The sequence below is a fragment of the Erpetoichthys calabaricus genome, chromosome 17 (genome assembly GCF_900747795.2).
Source record: "Erpetoichthys calabaricus chromosome 17, fErpCal1.3, whole genome shotgun sequence".
In the NCBI taxonomy this organism is placed as follows: Eukaryota; Metazoa; Chordata; class Cladistia; order Polypteriformes; family Polypteridae; genus Erpetoichthys; species Erpetoichthys calabaricus.
The window spans coordinates 74,130,017-74,156,037 of record NC_041410.2 but is presented as its reverse complement, the minus strand read 5'-3'; the positions used below and the strand labels follow the sequence as shown (position 1 = coordinate 74,156,037).

Sequence of the window (26,021 nt, the reverse complement as noted above, 5' to 3'; positions counted from 1 at the left end):
CCAGAGGCCTCATACAGATTGTCAACTACATAACTTGGTAGATTGTTCCAGATTCCCACAATCCTTTGTGGTAAGTAGTGTTTCCTGATTTCAGTCTTAAATACTATTACTATTTACTTGAAATAATTCTGCTGGATCCAGTTCATCAATGCCTTTGAGAATTTGGAGTACCAGAATTAGGTCTCCATGTAGCCATAAACTACACTGTAGCCATTAATCTAAATCCCCCTCAGATTTAACATGCTCCGTTTTACAATGTAATTTGTTGATTTGTGTTACAAGATAAGAATGTGGTTCACAAAAAAAATTGACATTGACTTCGAAATGAACTTTTATAGATCAACTACTGTAGCTGATTACCCAGTGGCTTCGCTCACTGAGTGCAAGGGAAAAAAATAAAATGTAGTATTTATAAAATAAGTTTGTTAATTGCCAATTTTATTTTTCAACAAATAAAGAGCACTTACAATAACATAGAAATCAATATAAACAACATTATTAACATCATTATCATATGAGAATATGAAGTAATATATAAGAAGCACATTGCATATAAATATAAATTATTAAACAGTAAAATCCTCTTCTATAATACGCTACCGTGGCTATTCGTTTGTCTGTCCAGGATTTTAAATCACCTGTAGCTCGCAAACCGTTTCACCTATTGACTTGAAATTTGGTACACATATACTACGTGACGTCTAGTATCCGCTTTCGGGGTGATGATTTGTATTACTCTTCATTTTTATTTTATTTTATTGTTGAATCAACTCTCTGCAGCGCACAGCAGGGCGGCCGTGAGGCGGATGTGTATGGGCGCCATTCTCATTCCCGACCACCTTCGTAATCATTCTTGAGGCAGATTGAAGATTTAAGTGCCAGATTAAGTGAGAGGTTAAAGACAACGTACTAAGTAATTGCAACACAAAAACTAACTTAATCAGTTTTAACGCGAAAAGATGCTGACGAAGAGAAGCAGCGGGCCACTAGGGTGGAGTAAAGAAGAGCTGCTCAGGAAGCAGCAAGCACATCAACTTCTGAGCAAACGAATGGTAAACGTACAGAAAAAGAGGATGAATACTATGAATGCTCAAGTCAAGTGTATTCACTGCACGTTATCGTGCAGTGCGCCATTACTGGTATTTTGATAAAAGAATTTGAACAACATATAAGAAGAGTATAAATTATTAAACAGTAAAACATTAACATTTAAGAAGTAAAGATACATTGAGTGCTACTGCAGTGCTTTCGGTATACTACATTTTTTGTTTGCCCATTAAGTGCATAAATGTATAAATTTTCTGGTGTACCTACCTGAGAACACGCAACATATAACTGACTGTGGGATAAGCATGGATTTTAAACACGCGTTGAGTTCATCTGCTGGTGTCCCTCGTGGAATAACTGGTAATGTTTGACGAAAATCTCTTGTGAGTAAAACGACAGTACCTCCCATTATTTTGGTAGGATCGCTGAGATCTTGCATTGTTCGGTTCAAGGCTTCATAAGATCTTTTATGTGCCATGGTGCACTCATCCCAAACTATTATCTTTGAATGTTGCAAGACTTTTGCCTTTCCAGAGCCCTTGCGTATGTTGCAAATTGGATTTTCGTCGTGGGTGAGGTTTATTGGTAATTGCAATGCCGAATATGCTGTATGGCCTCCATCTAATAATGTAGAAGCAATTCCCCATGACGCTACAGCCACCGCTATGTCACCATTCGCTCTCTTGGCAAGAATCAGGTTTATTAAGAATGTTTTTCCTGTTCCTCTGTGGTCATACGTAATTTCCGTTTTAAATGCTCATAGGTAACTTCCGTTTCAAACGCGAAAAAAATTATATATATATATATATATATAGATAACTGTACTGTCTTTATTTAAGCTTCGATAATACCTTTTATACATAGAAGCTGACTTTTACATTAGTCACGTTCTTAAACATTTTATTAAGTAGAAAGTTGTCTTTAACTCAAACTCCCATTTTGTTCTCTGCTTCATTTTACAGTATACAATATTAACCCTTTAAACTTTTCCCCATTGTTTTAGACGCACCAGGAGGGCTGAACAATAAAGCAAAATTTAAAAAAAGAAATAAAATTCTTCATTTGCTTACTGCTATAATTAAAGTGCAGTGCTTTGCCATTAAAATGCCATATTGCACACCACAATACCACACTGCAATGATTTTCTTTCATTCCTCAAAAATGGCACTTACCCACACACACCCCCATCCAACCCCTCCCCAATGGCATGTCCTGATTGAATTGTGTGCAATTTGACGGACTGATTATTATCTAGTAAATATAAAAGGGTATTTCTGCTTTCAAATGACACTACATTCCACTTTCTATTTCTTTCACTTTATATATTTCAGACTTTTGTTTGTGAAGATGTTTCTGAATCTTGCAACTATTGGTGTTGTAATTTCGATGCACAATACACTTTCTTTACCAACTACATACAGTTAGGTCCATAAATTTTTGGACAGAGACAACTTTTTTCTAATTTTGGTTCTGTACATTACCACAATGAATTTTAAATGAAACAACTCAGATGCAGTTGAAGTGCAGACTTTCAGCTTTAATTCAGTGGGGTGAACAAAACGATTGCATAAAAATGTGAGGCAACTAAAGCATTTTTTGAACACAATCCCTTCATTTCAGGGGCTCAAAAGTAATTGGACAAATTAAATAACTGGAAATAAAATGTTCATTTCTAATACTTGGTTGAAAACCCTTTGCTGGCAATGACAGCCTGAAGTCTTGAACTCATGGACATCACCAGATGCTGGGTTTCCTCCTTTTTAATGCTCTGCTAGGCCTTTACTGCAGCGTCTTTCAGTTGCTGTTTGTTTGTGGGCCTTTCTGTCTGAAGTTTAGTCTTCAACAAGTGAAATGCCTGCTCAATTGGGTTAAGATCAGGTGACTGACTTGGCCATTCAAGAATTTTCCACTTCTTTGCTTTAATAAACTCCTGGGTTGCTTTGGCTATATGTTTTGGGTCATTGTCCATCTGTATCATGAAACGCCGCCCAATCAATTTGACTTCATTTAGCTGGATTTGAGCAGACAGTATGTCTCTGAACACCTCAGAATTAATTCAGCTGCTTCTGTCCTGTGTCACATCATTAATAAACACTAGTGTCCCAGTGCCACTGGCAGCCATGCACGCCCAAGCCATCACACTGCCTCCACCGTGTTTTACAGTGATGTGGTATGCTTTGGATAATGAGCTGTTCCACGCCTTCTCCATACTTTTTTCTTGCCATCATTCTGGTAGAGGTTGATCTTGGTTTCATCTGTCCAAAGAATGTTTTTCCAGAACTGTGCTGGCTTTTTTAGATGTTCTTCAGCAAAGTCCAATCTAGCCTTTCTATTCTTGAGGCTTATGAGTGGCTTGCACCTTGCAGTGCACCCTCTGTATTTACTTTCATGCAGTCTTCTCTTTATGGTAGACTTGGATATCGATACGCCTACCCCCTGGAGAGTGTTGTTCACTTGGTTGGCTGTTGTGAAGGGGTTTCTCTTCACCATGGAAATGATTCTGCGATTATCCACCACTGTTGTCTTCAGTGGACGTCCAGGTCTTTTTGCGTTGCTGAGTTCACCACTGCTTGCTTTCTTTCTCAGGATGTACCAAACTGTAGATTTTGCCACTCGTAATATTGTAGCAATTTCTCAGATGGGTTTTTTCTGTTTTCGCAGCTTAAGAATGGCTTCTTTCACCTGCATGGAGAGCTCCTTTGACCGCATGTTGTCTGTTCACAGCAAAATCTTCCACATGCAAGCACCACACCTCAAGTCAACTCCAGGCCTTTTATCTGCTTAATTGATAATGACATAACGACGGACTTGCCCACACCTGCCCATGAAATAGCCTTTGAGTCAATTGTCCAATTACTTTTGAGCCCCTGAAATGAAGGGATTGTGTTCAAAAAATGCTTTAGTTGCCTCACATTTTTATGCAATCGTTTTGTTCACCCCACTGAATTAAAGCTGAAAGTCTGCACTTCAACTGCATCCGAGTTGTTTCATTTAAAATTCATTGTGGTAATGTACAGAACCAAAATTAGAAAAAAGTTGTCTGTCCAAATATTTATGGACCTAACTGTATATTCTGACAGAGTAAGATCTGCCCTGCAAAATGATACACAGGCTATGTGTCTTCAATAATGGATACATATTGTGGTAGATGGCTGGGTCTCATGCCCAGTCGGGACGCCTGGAGGATGGAAGGACCAGGACAGGAGCAGTACCTCCCCTGGAACACTAGAGGGCAGTCTCCCTGGTGGGTGTTGGGGCCACGGGAACACAGCTTGGAAGCTCAACCTTGTGGGGACCGGTGGACACCGCCATGGGGCACCTAGATGGTTAAAAAGACATGGTATGCAGCAATCCCGCCGGACCAGGAAGCAGGTACACCCGGAGTGCTTCCAGGTGCCCTTGCAGCACTTCCGCCACACCTGGAGGTGCTGCAGGAAGGTCATCAGGGAGCACCTGGAGCACATCCAGGTGCATTATAAAAAGGGGCCACCTCACTCCATTCGAGGAGCCAGAGTCAGGAGGCAAAGGACAGAGCTTGAGGGTGGCAGAGAAGAAGGAAAGAAAGGACTGTGAATTATATTTGTGGTGATTTGTGCGTGATGTGTGAAGTGCAAAAGACTGTAAAGAAGAGAACTGAAAATAAGAGGCACACTTACACAAGTTCATGCTTTTTATGTCTGTCTGTGTCAGGTTAAGCACTGGTATAGCGCAATCTACTGTCACAATATGCTATGGATACTAAAAGCAGAGAAAAAGAGTCCAGTTTTTGTACTCCTTCAAAACAGTAAAACTTGACATACAACTTGTAGATATTTCAAAATAATTTATTTTCCTGGGTGTTTCTGACACATTCACTGATGCTTTTATAGTGTTTGGGAGTTTATTCCAACACCTAAGGAAATAAGAATAGCATTGAAAGTGCATTTTATATTCTGCTGTAACATATGTGTGCAATATAACTAATGCCAAGCTGTAACAATTTTGAAAGACAAAAATGCATGACCTTTGTTTTGAGGGGTAGAACATGAATATTGAGTGAAGTATGATAAACTTATAGCCAGTTTAATTAAAGTAGCAGATAACTAACATAAATGAGTTTAAAGGGTTAAAAAAATCCCCCAATTTCACACAGCTGAGGTAGCATCAGAAAATATGGTACTGATAAAAACAAAATCACAGTAAATATTCAGCATTCATTTCATGATATCACTTCTATTTCTATTTCAGAGAACCAGAGTCAACCGCTGTAGCCACTGAGAGTGCGGCAGGAACAAACCCTGGACAGAGTGGCAGTCAAACAGCCCAACATTAACACATGCAAAGACAGTTTTAGAGCTGCCAGTCAGTCCAACACAACTGGGCACTTGAACAAGGCCCTCAACCTGAAAACTGCTCTGGGGCGCTGTACAATGGCTGACCCTGCACTCTGACCTCCAAAGGTCATGTGAAAGGATAGTTTCCCCTCAGGGATTGATACAGTGTACCACATACCAAAAAAAGGAGAACCTCCTCAGAAAAAGTTAAGTCCACAAAGACAGTGGCCAGGCCAGGAATCAAGCAGCTGCTACAGAGCTAACCCAGGAAGCATCGTGCCACTCTGTTTCTTTTTATAATAAATCAAAATTGAAAGCATGCAAGAGCTGGACTGCCAAATACACTGAAGCACAACTGTTAGTGCAAGCCATTTCATTCCTAAATCCAGTTCAGCACTTCTGTTTCACAGCACTCTAAAAGGAGTTCCACAAAACCAGTGGAATTCTCAGCTTACATTTTCACACTTCCTTTTGCAGACAGGAATACTATTTCACAAACTATTTTTGGCATGGCAAAGTAATACTTTGATGAATGTGAGTAATCTGTTCTCTAAACATTCTATAAATACCAGTTCCTTCATTTTAAAACAACATGTTTATACATTGCCTCACATTTAATATAAAGGAATGTTCTGTACAGATTCAAAAAAAGGCCAGTTGTGCTATCCCTGTGAGCCGGGGGACCAGACACCCTGAATGTGACATACTGTGAATTGCTATAGGACTTGACACAATCCTCTTCTCTGCTCCTCTGTAAACCACATAGTGAAGGGGGGTTGGAGTGGTGGGAATGAGTTTTAGTCCTCCTTCGTACTTCCCAAATGTACATAAAAGACACACAAGCAGATCTTTGAAGTCCATCCAAAAAAACACTGCACAAGATAAACACGTCAAATATTCTGACACTTTTACTTAGAAAAGTCAGTATGAAGCACAGTGCCTTACAAAAGTAACCACCCCCTTAAAAGTTTTCAAATGTTTTAGTTATAAATTACACTTAAATATCTCGTTTCAGTTTGTATTTTTATTACAAATTCACATGTTCAAAAGGAAAAAAAAATGACCACATTTTCTCCCCTAAAGTTAAAAATGTAAATGTGCTGCTTTTATTAGTCCGACGGCTCAAAGTGCCCTAACAAGGTTCCCATTGGCCTGTTTGTGCATCTCTTAAGGCCATGTCACATTATGCGACTTTTCCAGAATTTAATTTACATAATCTTAGCAAGTCAGAAGTGATCAGCAGCACACTCCTGTGAAACCAGTGACATACACAGTGACTCAGTCCAACCGACTCATCCCAACTAAATCAGACAGGTTTCATTTTGTCTTTAGTTGTATTGGCGGGCTCTGTGTGCATGACAGCTGACAACCAATACGTGTAATACATCGATGAGGAATTTGAAACATGTGTGTTTTAGACCTGATAAACAGAAGAGAAGCTGCTTCCTCTGATGTTTCGTGTTTTACATACTGCGACAGAATGGAAAAAAAGAAAAAGGGGGCAGAGAATGCAGCTGAACTCGCCGTAGCTGTTAACCCCTCGAATAGCGCCAGGTCTATCAGGCAGCATGAAATTGGTTGTCATACTGTGCTAGAAAGACTATACTTCCTTAGAAGGCTGGTGTCCTTCAACATCTGCAATAAGATGCTGCAGATGTTCTATCAAACGGTTGTGGCGAGTGCCCTCTTCTACATGGTGGTGTGCAGGGGAGGCAGCATAAAGAAGAGAGACGCCTCACACATGGACAAACTGGTGAGGAAGGCAGGCTCTAGTGTAGGCATGGAGCTGGAGAGTTTGACATCCGTGGCAGAGCGACGGGCACTCAGCAGGCTCCTATCAATTATGGAGAATCCACTGCATCCATTAAACAGGATCATCTCCTGACAGACTGAGGAGATCGTTCCTCCCCCAAACTATGTGATTCTTCAATTCCACCCGGGGGGGTAAACGTTAAAATTATACAAAGTTATTGTCTGTTGAGTGATAAAAAATGCAGGTACTTTAATTTATTGTTCTTTATCAGTAAGCTGCTGCTGGAGTATGTGAATTTCCCCTTGGGATTAATAAAGTATCTATCTATCTATCTACAGTGCATCCGGAAAGTATTCACAGCGCATCACTTTTTCCACATTTTGTTATGTTACAGCCTTATTCCAAAATGGATTCAATTAATTTTTTTCCTCAGAATTCTACATACAACACCCCACAATGACAGCGTGAAAAAAGTTTGAGATTTTTGCAAATTTATTAAAAATAAAAAAATTGAGAAAGCACATGTACATACAGGTGCTGGTCATAAAATTAGAATATCATGACAAAGTTGATTTATTTCAGTAATTCCATTCAAAAAGTGAAACTTGTATATTAGATTCATTCATTACACACAGACTGATGTATTTCAGATGTTTATTTCTTTTAAAGTTGATGATTATAACTGACAACTAATGAAAGTCCCAAATTCAGTATCTCGGAAAATTAGAATATTGTGAAAAGGTTCAATATTGAAGACACCTGGTGCCACACTCTAATCAGCTAATTAACTCAAAACACCTGCAAAAGCCTTTAAATGGTCTCTCAGTCTAGTTCTGTAGGCTACACAATCATGGGGAAGACTGCTGACTTGACAGTTGTCCAAAAGATGACCATTGACACCTTGCACAAGGAGGGCAAGACACAAAAGGTCATTGCTAAAGAGGCTGGCTGTTCACAGAGCTCTGTGTCCAAGCACATTAATAGAGAAGCGAAGGGAAGGACAAGATGTGGTAGAAAAAAGTGTACAAGCCATAGGGATAACCGCACCCTGGAGAGGATTGTGAAACAAAACCCATTCAAAAATGTGGGGGAGATTCACAAAGAGTGGACTGCAGCTGGAGTCAGTGCTTCAAGAACCACCACACACAGACGTATGCAAGACATGGGTTTCAGCTGTCGCATTCCTTGTGTCAAGCCACTCTTGAACAAGAGACAGCGTCAGAAGCGTCTCGCCTTTGGACTGCTGCTGAGTGGTCCAAAGTTAAGTTCTCTGATGAAAGTAAATTTTGCATTTCCTTTGGAAATCAAGGTCCCAGAGTCTGGAGGAAGAGAGGAGAGGCACAGAATCCACGTTGCGTGAGGTCCAGTGTAAAGTTTCCACAGTCAGTGATGGTTTGGGGTGCCATGTCATCTGCTGGTGTTGGTCCATTGTGTTTTCTGAGGTCCAAGGTCAACACAGCCATCTACCAGGAAGTTTTAGAGCACTTCATGCTTCCTGCTGCTGACGAACTTTATGGAGATGCAGATTTAATTTTCCAACAGGACCTGGCACCTGCACACAGTGCCAAAGCTACCAGTACCTGGTTTAAGGACCATGGTATCCCTGTTCTTGATTGGCCAGCAAACTCGCCTGACCTTAACCCCATAGAAAATCTATGGGGTATTGTGAAGAGGAAGATGCAGTACGCCAGACCCAACAATTCAGAACAGCTGAAGGCCACTATCAGAGCAACATGGGCTCTCATAACACCTGAGCAGTGCCACAGACTGATCGACTCCATGCCACGCCGCATTGCTGCAGTAATCCAGGCCAAAGGAGCCCCAAGTAAATATTGAGTGCTGTACATGCTCATACTTATCATGTTCATACCTTTCAGTTGGCCAACATTTCTAAAAAATCCTTTTTTTGCATTGGTCTTAATTGATATTCTAATTTTCCAAGATACTGAATTTGGGACTTTCATTAGTTGTCAGTTATTATCATCAACATTAAAAGAAATATTTTTTAATTTTTTTTTTTATCTGGACTTTATATGTTATATGTTTATGTTTTAATCAGAGTTATAGAGTTATAGACGTGAGTGTGAAAATGTGGAAGTGATTAAAGTAGGATTCGTTTTATTTATTTATTTTTTTATTTCTTTTCTTTTTTTTTTATTTTTCTTTTTTTTTTTTTTTTAATTTATTTATTTATTTTTTTTATTTTACTATACCTTAAAGTAGACCGTTTAACTTCATACCCTTGGTTTATTGCTTGTTCTACTATTTATATAATTACCATTATACTATTACAGTATGAATTACCAGGTTTATCCTGGACTAGTTTTTAAAATCACTCCCAGGGTTGTTTTTTTTTTTTTTTGTTTTTTTTTTTTTTTTTTACCCTTAATATCTTAACTTAAAAGCGCTGAAGATTATTTCAAGCTTAAATATTGTTAATGAGAACATTTTCGGCAGATAGTATTAAGGATTTAACTGTAAAAGATATCTCTGTTTTAATTCTGTAACGCCGCTGCAGGGTGGGGTTTGTTTTGTTTTGGACGTGCTCTGTCTCTTCGTATGTCAGAGGACTGGAACATCGCGAAGTGGGGTCTAGCCTCATGTGGGGAGGCAAAATGGGGGGGGTGGGGGGATAAAGGGGGGGGAGAGAAGGAGAGCAGGTTATATCTAATCTATTCTTATAATCCTTATAATTATAAATATCAATGCAGCAACAGGCTAACATGCAACAACTCCTGGGGAATCTTGAAACTAAGATTAAAACTGCCATATTACCAATTAAAACTATAAAATGACATTAAAAACTCAGAATCAATGTCTCCATGATGGGACAGTTAACTTTGTGAGCTGGAATGTCAAAGGCCTGAATCACGAATTAAAGAGAAAGAAAGTATGCTCTCACCTAACAGGCTTAAACGCTAAAATAGTATTTTTACAGGAGACCCACTTACTAACCAAGGATCAGTTCAGATTACAAAAAGTCTGGACTGGCCAAATGTTCCATTCTAGCTTTATAAAGAAAACTAGAGGGGTGGGAATTCTCATACATAGAACAGTTCCATTTGTAGCATCAGAGGTAGTGTCGGACCCTGAAGGGAGATATGTGATGGTCATGGGCAACTTATATAACAGTAAAATGATTTTGATAAATGTTTATGCACCCAATGTTGATGATAAGGAATTCATGCAAAATCTATTTGCATCCATTCCCAGTGTGAACACTCATAAAATTATAATGGCTGGGGACTTTAATTGTGTTTTAAATCCACTCTTAGATAGGACTCCTGTGACAGGGGGGACGACATCTAATACTGCAAAGATAATTACACAGTTTTTAAATGATCACAACTTATCAGACCCCTGGAGGTTTCTTAACCCAAACTCAAGAACATACTCGTTCTACTCACCAGTGCATTATAGCTACTCAAGAATTGATTATTTTTTTATAGATAATAATTTCCTGCCTACAATTAAATCATGCAAATATGACACAATTGTTATCTCTGACCATGCCCCTCTAGTCTTGGAGCTAAAATCAATAAGCCCCTCGTACTCACCTCGCAGATGGCGTCTTAACCCTCTTTTATTGGCAGACGAGAACTGCACAGAATTTATATCCAAACAAATCAGCTTCTTCCTAGAGACAAACACGTCTACAGAGGTTTCTGCAGGAACACTCTGGGAAACTCTAAAGGCCTTCCTAAGAGGCCAGATTATTTCATATCTTTCCCATAGAAATAAATTAGAAACCAAGAAAGTGTCAGAGCTAAGAAATGAAATTACTAGAATAGATGAAGAACAAGCCAGGCATCCAAGTGAAGCTCTTCACAGGAAAAGGCAGGCCTTGCATACAGAACTTAACATCTTAACAACTAAAGAAACTGAACAACTTATTTATAAGTCTAGACAGCATTACTATGAACACGGAGAAAAAGCTAATAAGCTTTTAGCTCAACAAATTCATAAACAAGAAGTTCACAATGCAATACCAGTAATCACCAACAAGAATGGAGAAGAAATCATCGACCATAATAAAATAATGCACACATTTAGAGATTACTATAAGTCTTTATATTCCACTGAGCCCAAAGAAGACAACACGCAATCTAATGCATTTCTGGATAATTCACAAATACCACAAATAGATGCTTTAAGTGCTGAGGAACTAGATAAACCTCTAACGCTAACAGAATTACTAGACGCTATAAAGTCACTACAAAGCGGGAAATCATCAGGCCCTGATGGTTACCCCGTAGAGTTTTATAAGAAATTCTCCACTCAGCTAGCTCCACTCTTATTGGTAACATTTACAGAAGCTAAAGACCACCAAATACTACCCCAAACATTTCGACAAGCATTAATCACCGTCTTTCCTAAACAAAATAAGGACTTGTTACAATGTGCATCATATAGACCAATTTCACTCCTGAATAATGATGTTAAGATACTCTCAAAAATCCTAGCTAGAAGGATGGAGAAAGTGCTGCCCTCAGTAATATCACAAGATCAAACTGGATTTATTAAAGGCCGACATCTATCTTCAAATCTCCGACGCTTGTTTAATGTTATATATTCACCAGCAAAATCAAACACCCCAGAGATATTACTATCATTAGACGCAGAAAAGGCATTTGACATGATCGAATGGAATTACCTTTTCACTGCATTGGAGAAATTTGGGTTTGGCCCGAATATTTGTGCTTGGATTAAACTACTGTATACCAGTCCAGAAGCTTCAGTTTGTATTAATAAAATTTGCTCAGACTACTTTAAACTAGAACGTGGTACCAGACAAGGATGTCCCTTGTCGCCACTGTTGTTTGCAATCGCTATTGAACCACTGGCGGTTCACTGCCGAAATTCTCATCAGATAAAGGGGATTGTCAGAGAAGGACTGGAACAGAAAATTTCTCTATATGCAGATGATATGGTCTTATATATATCGGACCCAGAAAACACTGTCCCTGCTGTTTTAACAGCACTAACAGAATTTCAAAAGATATCTGGTCTTAGAATTAATCTGAATAAAAGTATACTCTTTCCAGTGAACTCACAAGCATATAATATTAAATTAGACACCCTACCTTTTACCATAGCAGATCAGTTTAAATACCTAGGGGTAAATATCACAAGTAAACATAAAGCTCTTTATCAACAAAATTTTGGCGTCTGTATGGAAAAAATTAAGCAAGACTTGCATAGATGGTCAACCCTTCATCTCACTCTAGCCGGAAGAATTAACAGTGTTAAGATGAATATCCTTCCTAAACTTCTCTTTTTATTTCAAAACATTTCAATATATATCAATAAATCGTTTTTTAAACAGTTAGATTCAATAATAACCTCATTCATTTGGAACTCAAAACACCCACGTATCCGAAGAGCGACCCTACAAAGACCTCAGGCAGAAGGTGGCATGGCTTTACCTAATTTTCAGTTTTATTACTGGGCAGCAAACATACAAGCCATAAAAACCTGGACACAAATAAATGCACATACACAGGCTTGGTCTGCAATAGAAGTAAAATCCTGTAGTACTTCTTTATATTCCCTGCTTTGCTCTCCAATAAATGAAAGTTATCGCAAATATACTAATAACCCAATTGTGCTTTACTCACTCAGAATATGGAACCAAATTAGGAAGCATTTTAAGATGGAAAATCTTTTATCAGTGGCACCTTTGCAAGGGAACCACCTCTTTCAACCTTCGCAAGTATATCCAGTTTTTAATACCTGGAAAAGTTTTGGGATTAAAATGCTCAGAGATCTTTATATAGACAACATATTTACATCTTTTGAACAATTACGTTCAAAATTTAACCTCCCAGCTACACATTTCTTTTACTATCTTCAAATTAGAAATTTTGTTAAACAGAAATTGCCCGATTTCCCCCACCTTGCACCCTCCACAATGCTGGAAAAAATACTGCTCAATTCCGAGGAAACAAACACTATTTCCGCAATATATAAAATCTTATTAGAGTCCCTACCTTTCAAAGATCCAAGAGGACATTGGGAAGAAGATCTCTTAATCAATATATCAGAAAAGGAGTGGAAGGTAGCAAAGCAGAGAATTCACTCGAGTTCTATATGCGCAAAGCATAGAATTATTCAACTAAAAATTATATATCGAGCTCATCTGTCTCGCTTAAAACTGTCCAAAATGTTTCCAGGCCAGGATCCAACCTGCGAGCGCTGCAACCAAGCTCCTGCCTCACTGGGTCACATGTTCTGGGCCTGCACCAAACTAACATCATTTTGGACAAAAATTTTTAAGTGCCTCTCAGACAGCCTTAGTATCACAATCCCTCCTAACCCACTAACAGCTGTGTTTGGTGTCCTTCCAGATGGACTTGAATTGGAGAAGGACAAACAAACGGTGATTGCATTCACTACACTCTTGGCACGCAGACTTATTTTGTTAAATTGGAAGAATCCTAATTCTCCTCTTATAAGTCAGTGGGAAACTGATGTTTTATATTATTTGAAATTGGAAAAAATCAAATTTTCAGTTAGAGGATCTGTACAAAATTTTTTCAAAACTTGGCAGGATTTAATCAATATTATTTTAGAATAAGAGAATTAACTATTATTGTATTTAACTCCCTTCTCCATCTCTTATTTATATAGATATTTACTTCTCCCCTTCTTTTGTCTAATGTTGCCTTATTAAAAAGCTTAAAGAAATTTTCCTTTAGCTAAGCTCTCCTTCTCAGGGATGGGGTTTGATTTGTTTTCAAATTTGTTGGGTTATAAATGGATCTGTTTGTATGGAATGATTACAATGAAAATTAATAAAATAAAAATATATAAAAGAAATAAACATTTGAAATACATCAGTCTGTGTGTAATGAATAAATCTAATATACAAGTTTCACTTTTTGAATGGAATTACTGAAATAAATCAACTTTGTCATGATATTCTAATTTTATGACCAGCACCTGTAAGTATTCACAGCCTTTGCCATGAAGCTCGAAATTGAGCTCAGGTGCATCCTGTTTCCCCTGATCATCCTTGAGATGTTTCTGCAGCTTAATTGGAGTCCACCTGTGGTAAATTCAGTTGATTGGACATGATTTGGAAAGGCACACACCTGTCTATATAAGGTCCCACAGCTGACAGTTCATGTCAAAGCACAAACCAAGCATGAAGTCAAAGGAACTGTCTGTAGACCTCCGACACAGGATTGTCTCGAGGCACAAATCTGGGGAAGGTTACAGAAAAATGTCTGCTGCTTTGAAGGTCCCAATGAGCACAGTGGCCTCCATCATCCATAAGTGGAAGAAGGTCAAAACTACCAGGACTCTTTCTAGAGCTGGCCGGCCATCAAAACTGAGCGATCGGGGGAGAAGGGCCTTAGTCAGGGAGGTGACCAAGAACCCGATGGTCACTCTGTCAGAGCTCAAGAGGTCCTCTGTGGAGAGAGGAGAACCTTCCAGAAGGACAACCATCTCTGCAGCAATCCACCAATCAGGCCTGTATGGTAGAGTGGCCAGACGGAAGCCACTCCTTAGTAAAAGGCACCTGGCAGCCCACCTGGAGTTTGCCAAAAGGCACCTGAAGGACTCTCAGACCATGAGAAAGAAAATTCTCTGGTCTGATGAGACAAAGATTGAACTCTTTGGTGTGAATGCCAGGCGTCACGTTTGGAGGAAACCTGGCAACGCTCATCACCAGGCCAATACCATCCCTACAGTGAAGCATGGTGGTGGCAGCATCATGCTGTGGGGATGTTTTTCAGCAGCAGGAACTGGGAGACTAGTCAGGATGAAGGGAAAGATGACTGCAGCAATGTACAGAGACATCCTGGATGAAAACCTGCTCCAGAGTGCTCTTGACCTCAGACTGGGGTGACGGTTCATCTTTCAGCAGGACAACGACCCTAAGCACACAGCCAAGATATCAAAGGAGTGGCTTCAGGACAACTCTGTGAATGTCCTTGAGTGGCCCAGCTAGAGCCCAGACTTGAATCCAATTGAACATCTCTGGAGAGATCTTAAAATGGCTGTGCACCGACGCTTCCCATCCAACCTGATGGAGCTTGAGAGGTGCTGCAAAGAGGAATGGGCGAAACTGAACAAGGATAGGTGTGCCAAGCTTGTGGCATCATATTCAAAAAGACTTGAGGCTGTAATTGCTGCCAAAGGTTCATCGACAAAGTATTGAGCAAAGGCTGTGAATACTTACGTACATGTGATTTCTCAGTTTGTTTATTTTTAATAAATTTGCAAAAACCTCAAGTAAACTTTTTCACATTGTCATTATGGGGTGTTGTGTGCAGAATTCTGAAGAAAAAAATGAATTTAATCCATTTTGGAATAAGGCTGTAACATAACAAAATGTGGAAAAAGTGATGCGCTGTGAATACTTTCCGGGTGCACTGTATCTATCTAGAAGGTTGGCAGTCAGTTGGACAAAAGTGACATCGGCAGTGATATTTAGTCATTCAAGGTCTGTTGATAAGATCGGTAAATCTCAAATTTCCCCAAGACTAGAATGTGACATTGGCTGTAATTAACCGTAACATTTTCATTATAAAAAATAAAATAAAATAAACAAAATATTTCAGTCTGCTTAGGAATCATTGGAAAGAAATGACTATGCTGGAAATGTATACAAATAAATGCTAAACTACCTTCTATGAAAGTCATATCTCTCTATTGTAACAATAAAATCTTGGCAAGAGAGACGACACGTGATTTTCTCAGAGAGACACTTTTACGTCCCGCGAGACAAGACTTTGTGCCAAGTGATTTAACCACACCCAGGGCCAGAAATAAGACAAAGAGTAGATGACAAAGTAGAACATCATAAAGAGTTCAAAAATGTTGGCGCGATACACATGCAGAGCAGGTTAGAGATAATGGAAGTACGAAAATTTGAAAGTCTCAAAAAAATGATAGTAAAGATTGCATTAGTGCAAACAAACGGAAATTATTACTTGGTGAAATAATGGAACAGCAGAAAGAGATCAAATATATTGTTTGGATTTAAACTTTAAATTGGAGACGTGTAGATCGTCTAATTCATGTTGCCATCAGAGAAAAGTAGTGTTTCTTCCCAATGAAGAGGCCTATCTGCGAGAATTAAAAGATTTGTTTTTTGGTGAAAATGAAATCCCGCGAGAGAAAATTTCAAGTACCACGAGACAAGACTTTATGCAAAGAGATTTGGAAAAGTCCTGCCCACATCTAAAACATTTTATCAACCACGCACACAGTTCAATCATTTCTCATTTGTGTGAATGCTATTGTCAGACACAGCTCATGTAGAGAGAAAGAAACGATATTCACTCACGGGCAGTTATACGTTGCGTTGTCACGATGTAATTACAAACACGGAATCAAAATTCAAAGAGCTTGAATATATGGACATACAGTATCTCACAAAAGTGAGTACACCCCTCATATTTTTGTAAATATTTATTATATCTTTTCATGGGACAACACTGATAATATGACACTTTGATACAATGTAAAGTAGTCAGTGTACAGCTTGTATAACAGTGTAAATTTGCTGTCCCTTCAAAATAACTCAACACACAGCCATTAATGTCTAAACCGCTGGCAACAAAAGGGAGTACACCCCTAAATGAAAAATGTCCAAATTGTGCCCAATTAGCCATTTTCCCTCCCCGGTGTCATGTGACTCATTAGTTTTACAAGGTCTCCGGTCACAGCAAATTTACACTGTTATACTGTACAAGCCAGTGTTAGTTATACACTCAAGAATGTTGTTCTAGTCTAGCCATTGTCATCTGCCGTGAGTACTTCTCTCACCACATCCTCCCTTAGAATATCAGCAATTCCTTGTATCACTTGAGGATGGTATTCAAATGTTTGAATCTCTGGCTACTGTTTGTCCAATGTATCTATTCATCTGGTGGTCTAGGTTCGTTCACATCAGGTCTTCATACTCCCCTGTCGACTTTGTTTCTTCTTCTTTCATCACTAATGCAAGTTTAAACTTTTACCAAATTACAACTATGACGGGGGGTTTTCTTTCCTACAGTGACAGAGCTGTCTTTTTTTTCTCACTGCACAACACTGATCAGAGGGCTTTAAAGCCCAAGTCCAAGACACAAAAATATTTGTACATGTTTGAAACAGTCATCGATTGTCATAAACCCTCCATGCTGAACCACACCACAGAGCACCCATGTCTGTTACAGTTAATTGTCCTCAAGCACACCACTAGACAGTGGAAGGGAACTGTAGCACAGGAACGAAGGAGAAAATAATTTAGTCCCAGAAACAGCAAAAAAAAATTAGCCTAGCGTTCATCATGACCTCCAAAAGATCACAACCTAAAGTCTCTTCAAATGCTTTTTTGTGACTTTCTCGGAGTCAGCATGTCTTTTTCTTATGGTCAGATCTGGAGGTTTATTGAGGAATTTCTCTTCAGTCTCCAAAAGATGATTTACAGAAGATGATATCTAGGAATAAGAAAGTAATTTTAAGAAAAATCTGATATGATATGATATTAACGTGATGAGTATTTATCCATCCATCCATTATCCAACCCGCTATATCCTAACTACAGGGTCACAGGTGTCTGCAGGAGCCAATCCCAGCCAACACAGGGCACAAGGCAGGAAACAAACCCCGGGCAGGGCGCCAGCCCACCGCAGTGATGAGTATTTAGGGATATTTTATAAAGTACCTTAGGTAGCATCACAGTGCATGCAGTGCTGTTTAAAGCTTGAAGGGAAGTACTAGCTGATGCCTTTTCAAGGGACAATGGCCAGCACTACACATTTAAGTGTATCTGCATGAATTATAACAGTGGGCACCCAAAATCCCAGAATGAGAGTATCAAAAGTAACACTCCTGGTGGGATTTTCACATATTTCAGTGTCACATTATGAATGGGTCCACACACCAAAAAAAAAACATCCATCAAATAGCTACAAATAGCTACAAATGGGTCACAGATGAAGGGGGCATAAAGATGCTGCCATGGATTTTAGAGAGTATTAAACAAGCCGCAGTTAGTCACAACAGAGGTGTATCAGAACACACAACTCAAACTTTTTAGTGGAATGGGATTGGCAGCCAGTGATTAACTTAAGTTTTAACTGTGAGCAAACAACAAACAGGTGCAGGCATGCTAAGGAACAGAAACACTTAAATAAAAAGGGGAAAAAACAAAATCTTTCTGATTCACACTTATGAGAAACCTGGGATGGCAAAGACTTCATGCAATAAATGTAGCAGTTTACATATTGGTAAAAAATGCAGATTAGGCTCCTTTGAGTATTGTTTTTATGATTCATTTTTTACTGAATCAAATTATTTAACATCAGGCCAGTTGGAAAGGGAAAAGCTATATACCCTATATGGCGCTCTGTATCCCATGCACCATCCACCCCAAACAGGGCCGAGGAGCAGAGCAAAAACCATCTAAGTACCTATATGACCTGCAATGAACCTAAAAGAGCTATGACTGTGATGTCAATGGACCCTAAAAAAATAGGGTTTTCATTGTCAAGACTGAGGTGGACCAGTTCTCAATTTAACTCCAAGAACACACTATTAATTGGAGACCTGGACACTTCTACGTGAATTAGATTATACATGAGGATTGTCAACTATAAAAAGAAAGAGGCTCAGGAGATTTCCATCAAGTAGTAATTTAGCTGTTAAAGTACCGAGATGGATGTTGGGGAGAGGTTAGCAAACGCTTTGAAGGAAAGGAAAGTTTCAAGGATACAGAAATAAAGAGAGAAACTGGCTTATCTGTAAGCAGAAGTAGAAGACAGGAGGACAATGCCAAAACATATGGAGAGGTAGAGTACTGTTTAAATGCAGCAAGATATCTCATTGTTAAAGGGTCTGGTGAGTCCCTTTATTACAACAAGGGTCACATTTCCAAATCGTCTTTCAAAACTGTAAATAAAGCTCTAGGCCGTAAGACTAGTAAAAATGCTGGAATGGACCCTGGATCATGTCAATGAGTTCTGCATGATGCAGTGGCCTACAAAATAAACAGAAGTCAACTGAAAGTTATTTGTGGAACACAAACAATTCAGAATAAACCTCTACCACCAGGTAATTTACAACAACTGTGGGACTCACACCCTCTCATGTTGCACTTGTCATATATTGTTGACACCACGTCCAAATGAATTCAGGATGTTCTGAGTGCAAATGGAGGTCTACCTTACTTTAAGGCAGGTATAACTAATAAGGCTGATCCTTGGCTTGAAGTTTCTACGACATTTTAGTTTTATGTAATGCATTTCAATCCTTTCATCACTTCTGTAAAATGCCACTTTTTGGTCAAAAATTGAAAATTGTAAATACTGTCCCATAAATTTCACAATTAAGTCTGCCTTGATAATCATGTAAGAATCAGAAACAGGGCTTTACCTTCACGGAACAGCTTTCACCAGTTTCATTTGCAAAAATGTTCTGATTGGGTTGTGGATTCAAGGACACACTAGGCATGTTTGATCCTGTTAAATAAAAAGAATAAAACATTTTATAATACTTTCTAGGGGATTCCATTCACAGTAGTTGTAGTGAATTTTCCAATCCTATAATTCCTCTCATATATGGATTACTGTCACCAGAGTAAGATGCAGATTTTTTTTTGTAATATTCATCCATCCATCCTCTTCCGCTTATTCGAGATCGGGTCGCGGGGGCAGCAGCTTGAGCAGAGATGCCCAAACTTCCCTCTCCCTATATTTTTTGTAAATAACTTGGCTCTGGGTGGCACGGTGGCACAGTGGCAGAGACCTGGGTTTGTGTCTCCTGCTTGAAGTTCACATGTTCTCCCAGTGTTTGCATGGGTTTTCTTCGAGTGCTCCGGTTTCTTCCCACTGTCCAAAGACATCCCGGTTTGGTGAATTGGCGATGCTAATTTGGCCATTGTGTGTTTTTTCCCTGCGATGAACTGGTGCCCTCTCCAGTGTTTGTTACTGACTTGCACCCTATGCTAGCTGAGATATGTATGCCCATAAATAAGAGTAGTGTGTTCATAAGGAATGGAATTATGGCACACAGGCATGTCTTGACCTGCTTCACTCACATTACCTCATGTTAACATTTCAAAAAATGGTTTACTGGTAACTGAAAATCTTTTGGAACCTTAAGTGCTCATAATATTTATTATCAACTTTCCATTCTGGAAAATACAACTGAACAAAAAAGAAGCCACTGCAGTGGAGAAGCACAGGGTGCTTATACAATTTCTATGCCAATTTATATACATTTTCAATGAAATATCATAAGCTCACATATAGTATAAGAGACTACCAGTTCTCTTAATTCAACTGGAGTAATTAACTCCACTCATATTGCAATAAGGTTACTTAGCGAGAATTTGTTAACCGTAAGCAGTTATTTCCATTAACGCCCAAGCCAATTGTGATGCCATGATGACACTGACAAATGTTACAGCTCGCTGGCCCGTGTCAACTCATTTTTTATTTATTCTGAGACAATGCAGCATCGTTAGAAGACTTGTGGATGGTGCTGCACTTGGAGGCTGGCTTGTTGGAAAGTTAACTGTCCGAACTCTCAGTTTTCATATGGCCTATACTATTCATTGTAACAGCAATGGTGTAATTACACATACCAGGTGATAGCGTCTATGCCATTCCTGGATCCCCAGAACACAGCGGAGAGGTGCTACAATGCCACACATGCTCTTGTGTGCTCACATACTTTTTAATATTATTGTGTTTTACTTTGTCAAGACATTCACACTGATCTACTGAATTTGTTTATTCTAGGTCCTCTACTTGATAGAGTACTTTATGATCTTTTAGGAGCAATAGCACTTGTATTTGGACAGAAGCACACTGCTGCCCTCTGCTCACCCCTCTGTGATCCCTTTATGTTTATTCTTTTTCTGTGACCTTAGGTTCTCTCTACTGCATAAAGCTAATTTGGCATTTATAAATGACAGCATCCTCAGATCTATCGCCCTGTGCTTGAATCCTTGTAAAGTTTTATAAATAACACCCCAGGAGTTTATGCCAATATCGTCAGGCAGAAGACTGAAGTCCACCCAGAGTGGGATATCAGTCTGTTGTAGGGTACACTCATACTTACACACCATTTCAGTTTATGCTCAGCACATTCAGTAAATAGTTTTGTTGAAAGACAACATACCATCAGAAGGGATGCTTCCAAGCTGGATCAGTAACCAGATGTTTTGCCTCTGGCCCCAGTCTCCTGGTGCCTCCACTTCATAGAGACGATCCCGTTCTTCTGGATGTGCTGTCAGAAACTTCCTGCATACTACAAGGTAAAAGGGAAAGTGAAATCGGTGTTAAAATATCATAGGCATAAAAAAATCTTATCTTGAAAATCTAAATCTTAAAAAATTTATGACTGGAGAAATCAAAAACTATCAACAATGGCAAACAGACTACAGCACTGATTCACACTGACAGCTGGAGACAGGAATTATTTCTTTGGTTCAATTTTTGACTGATCTGTAAACTGCAAATGCAAATTTCTTCTCAACAAACAGTGTGATAAAATGCTCTTGTGTAATATAAACTTTCATTTTTTTGTATACAGGAACAAAGAATTAAGTAATACCCCTTTTTAAAAGTGTAAAATGATTCAGACAACACAGCAAAGAGGTTTTGGGGCAGCTACCCATATACTTGAAAGTAGGCAGTCAAAAGCAAGATTTGTTCCAATGGTCTTAACAGACATTAGTCCAAAGACGAAACATGGTGGTTTTAAAACCAGTCAGGGAAAATAACGTCATCCGGGCAGGAACTGGAAGTGATATCATCGAGCCCAGGCAGAGGTCTGCAGAGGAAGAAGAGAAAGGATCAGTGCACTCTGCCACCCCCTGGTCCGGCATGGAATTATCCTTTTTTGAGCCCTTTAATTGTCTCTGAGGCACACATGCCTGACAAAAGGAACAACAGTTGAAAATGCTGTTAAGAAAAAGAATTGCAACTGTGTTATTCATTCATTTTCCAAACTTGCTTTGTCTAGCAAAGGCTGAACTGGTCCTAATCCATTGAAAAATAGACTGGCATACTGGGCTAGTTTAGTGTTACCAATACACCATTATTGGGATGTCAGTGAAAACACGAGGATTAAGTTTAAAAAAAAAACCCTATGCAGACAACACTAAAATACACCAAACAGCTGACAGGATGGAAATCAACCCAAGGTCTCTGTGGCTCTATGAAAGTAGCAGTGACTTCAATTCTAGGGTGGATTTAAATTCAAATTTGTTTTCAGGGGCAAAAACTAAGTATGAAGTACGTAAAATCACACTGTTTAATAGCTGATGGTCCAAGATGTAGAGTTATTTTTTTGGGTAAAAAAAGGAATAAGCATAGCCACTCATGTGGAACAATAACAAACAGGTATTTTATCAATGTCCTCAGAACATAAAATTCATACAAATTAAAAAAAAAAAATCACCAGCAAACTTCCCAGACTATCCCAAATCATGCTGATCATTTAGTTGTCAGTACACAGTTGTTGTGACGTGTAAAAGCAATCTAGCCCAGTATTATCTGTTATTTCCTCCTCATCAAAGCAGGGCCATCAAACCTGGCTCTTGCATCGATAAAGTATAGCTTTCCAAAATGATATTAAAAAAAAAGTAAAAGACTGTACAGAAAACATTTTGATAATGTTCTCAGAAGAGGAAAATCCACAATATTAGAAATGTGCGAAATAGCAAAATAGATTAATAAGCCAGTGTTTGGGGATCACCTTCAAGGCTCTGCCAAGGTAAGCGATGCCACTCTTGCATGGGAGGGATTGTCAACACTTTCAACTTCTTCTCCTGTGCCCACAGCCCTGAGAGACCCACCCAGTGAGGATGCCTTGTCCCTCCCATGACAGTCTGCACAAATCCCACTGCTGCCACCAAATAAACAATAAATAATCCTTTAAAACAAGGTTAAAACACTGGGCGATTTCCTTTCTAAAAACATGAGCCCCAGTGTATATTTTCTACAATAACGTCTCCTCTGCTAACCCCAGACACCAACAGAAAGGTTCAGAACCATTAAAATCTGGCTTGTGTCCCATGCTGCCATATCCTGGCCTTACATGGTGGACCCTGCGAGCCCTTCTCCTACTCCAGCGATTATTCTCTCGACTTTCCATGGAAACTTATTCCAAGTGCATAGGTCGCTCCAGCTGAACACCTCACAACCTCTTCTGTCCTGACTGCCTTATGTATTTAAAATGGCACAATTGCCATAGGCCTTACCGTACCACACCAACTGAAAGGAGGCATCTATTTGAGACTTGATCCTAAAGGAGAATGGAGCTCCTACATGTTGATCATCTGCTCCAAAAGAGCATTGTGTCTGGAATACAATACACCAGCAGACATTTATGTGCTATCGTGCAACCTTCATTTTTGGTTTTGTTATTAAATAGGGCTCCTTCTGGTTGGTTGCCTCAACATTTTTCAAGGTGGTCTGCGTGGTTTGTCGCTGGTCACAAGCCCTAGATTTAAATGATGTGATTAATTCTCAGCATGGACGGTTATGGATGAAATGCAATGCTCAACTGAGGTGCTGTTAATGTTTATGTTAATCAGCAAACAACTGAAAGGAGAATAACACCTGTGTGTCCTTAAGCAGCTGAGAAGTCAAAACTTTGAAACACAGCTCTTTAGGTCTTTGTGGGGATAAGAGGTTCCATCTTGGAGGAGCTTCCACAAATCAGGATTCTGTTTCTTCTCCTTCTGTTGTCATCGTTTGTCTGCATCAGAGTAAATATTTATTTCCATATGTTGAAAGTTAGTTATAGACTATGTCAGGCCTCAGCAAAATATTCTGAATTTCTTTTGCAGAGTGGGTGAAAAGGCACATTCATCTGTACTGTATATTACTAGATGCATGTATCCACAATTACATATTAGTGACTGTGGTGGTTGTATGCGCACTCCCCCTTGGGAAGTAAATTCAGATTCTAGTGGTTGCTGTACCCTCCCTGCAAAGCTTCAAAGAATAAAAGCCCATAGATAAAAATAACATTCCACACCATAACATTCTCAAACCTCAAATAGCTAAAGGACAATCCCTTAGCTTGAGTGACTCTTTGGTAATAATGGATTATGTCACTTGCAAACCAGCACACCAGGTGAAGGCTCACCTAACTCCAATAAATGTTAAATGGTCACTGCTGCTAAGCTGGAAGGAAAGCTTTAGGGAATTCAAATGTATCAAAAACAACAGGAATAGGGATAAAAAAAAATACTACACTTGTTATGAATTGAGACAAAAATAAAAACTCCAGGCAACATCATTTCAGGAGAGAAAAAATCTCTGGGGGGCTCTACAAACTGTTTTAACTGTGAAGGCTTTGCTTGTGAAATTAAATAAATCAAACACTTCAGTGATTGAGCAGTCTAAAGTAACGTTTATTGATGGACACACCAATGCATGCTCATTGTGCTTCCCCGACTGTACACCAAGCAGGTCTTTTATGAGCTGGCACATAGTTACACATACATCAGGTATCCTTAATCTTGCACTGTTTCTAAGAAAGAACAATAATTAAATAATCAGTAAAAGCTAAATTAAAAATGAGTCAAGCGTCTCTCACTTGCTGTCATTTAATTGTCTTAACATTTCAAAATAAGTTCCTGTGACCTAAGGGAATTGCCTCTCCACTCCCTCCTGGACATTCTTTAATATTATTAGTATGTGCTTAGAGGTCTAATATGAAGATTACATCCCTTCACCCTTGAATTCCAGAACTCCCAGTATCTCTTGGTGTCACTTTTCATGGGAATGAGTATGAAACTTGGCAATAAGTGCCACAGCAGGATACAGAGAAGAGAACTAGAATACATGGTGGTCAGTAACAGTTCATAATGTCCTTTGTACAAGTGACTAGCACACAGAGTTATAATATGAGCAGCTAATCAGCAGATGTAATCAGGGTGGGCTTAACTACCATTTACAGTCTGGTTTTAAAAGCAGAGGCTGATGGGGTTTCTTTTACATAAGCAACCAGATTATTCCACTAATTTGGGGCCCTGTAGGTAAAAGCTCAACCTCTCTGTTATTTTATTAATCTTTGGAATCTTTAGTAGACTGGTGTTGTAGATTTTCACATATTCTGTAGTAGCAGAATAATGATATGCTCAGAAAAGCAGACAGGACCTACATAGGCCATTTAAGGCTTTATATGTAAGAAAAAGGATTTTAAACATCAGCCCTCAACTTAACTGGAAGCCAGCGCTACGAATTAAAAATGAAAGTTACGTGGTCTCATTTCCTACTTCTACGAATGGCTCTTACAACACTATTTTGAATTAAATGAAAACTACAAATACAATGATTTGTTAAGCCCGTAAATAATACATTGTTGCTTTTAATTATAGTAGAAATAAATGCATACTCTTTGTATACAGTAATTACAAAACACATTAAATTCCCTATTGCTTTAAGCTAAAGAAGCAGTGATACTGTTTTAAAGTGCTCTGTAAAAGTCAGAGTGGTGTAAGTGAGAATATCAGAGTTAAGTACTAGTTAAGGAAAGTTAACGTGACTCCACCAATTAATGTTTCTTTTTTAATTCATTCAGTGACGAGTACCTACTACTCACCCATTTGCTGACACAATTAAGCATACATTAGACCAATACATCTGCTTTCTTATTCTTTACTTGTACTGTTTGACAAGTAGTTTGGTTGGCAAAATTTATGTAGCAAATTTGCTGGGTTGATAAGTTTTTCCCTGAAAATTCACAATGTGGCCGTCTTAGGCACATGTTTTCTTCTTAGCACCCCACCATACTTGGAAAGGTCAGAATGACATCAAAGTGCTGTAGTAGCCAGTATTGAATATGCCACCTCGGTTCTGTCCTTACCAGCAAGCTGGATGAACCTGCCCCTCTCCACCCCCTAGGCCACCTCTCCACATGTCCATCTGAGAGCTGTCAGTAGCAGA

At 39.0% G+C, this 26,021-nt stretch overlaps 1 protein-coding gene across 1 annotated transcript in view; it reads right to left on the bottom strand.

The window, feature by feature from the left end:
• Window positions 1–16,579: 16,579 nt before the first annotated feature.
• LOC114667987 (protein FAM169B-like) overlaps window positions 16,580–26,021 on the bottom strand; it is a 45,050-nt gene continuing 35,608 nt past the window's right edge. The window contains exons 7-9 of the mRNA XM_028823560.2: window positions 21,238–21,366; window positions 19,486–19,571; window positions 16,580–17,549 (exon numbers count right to left, since the gene is read on the bottom strand). Coding sequence (XP_028679393.1) covers window positions 17,421–17,549; window positions 19,486–19,571; window positions 21,238–21,366 — 344 coding nt within the window. The 3' untranslated portion in view covers window positions 16,580–17,420. The remainder of the gene's footprint in view (window positions 17,550–19,485; window positions 19,572–21,237; window positions 21,367–26,021) is intronic.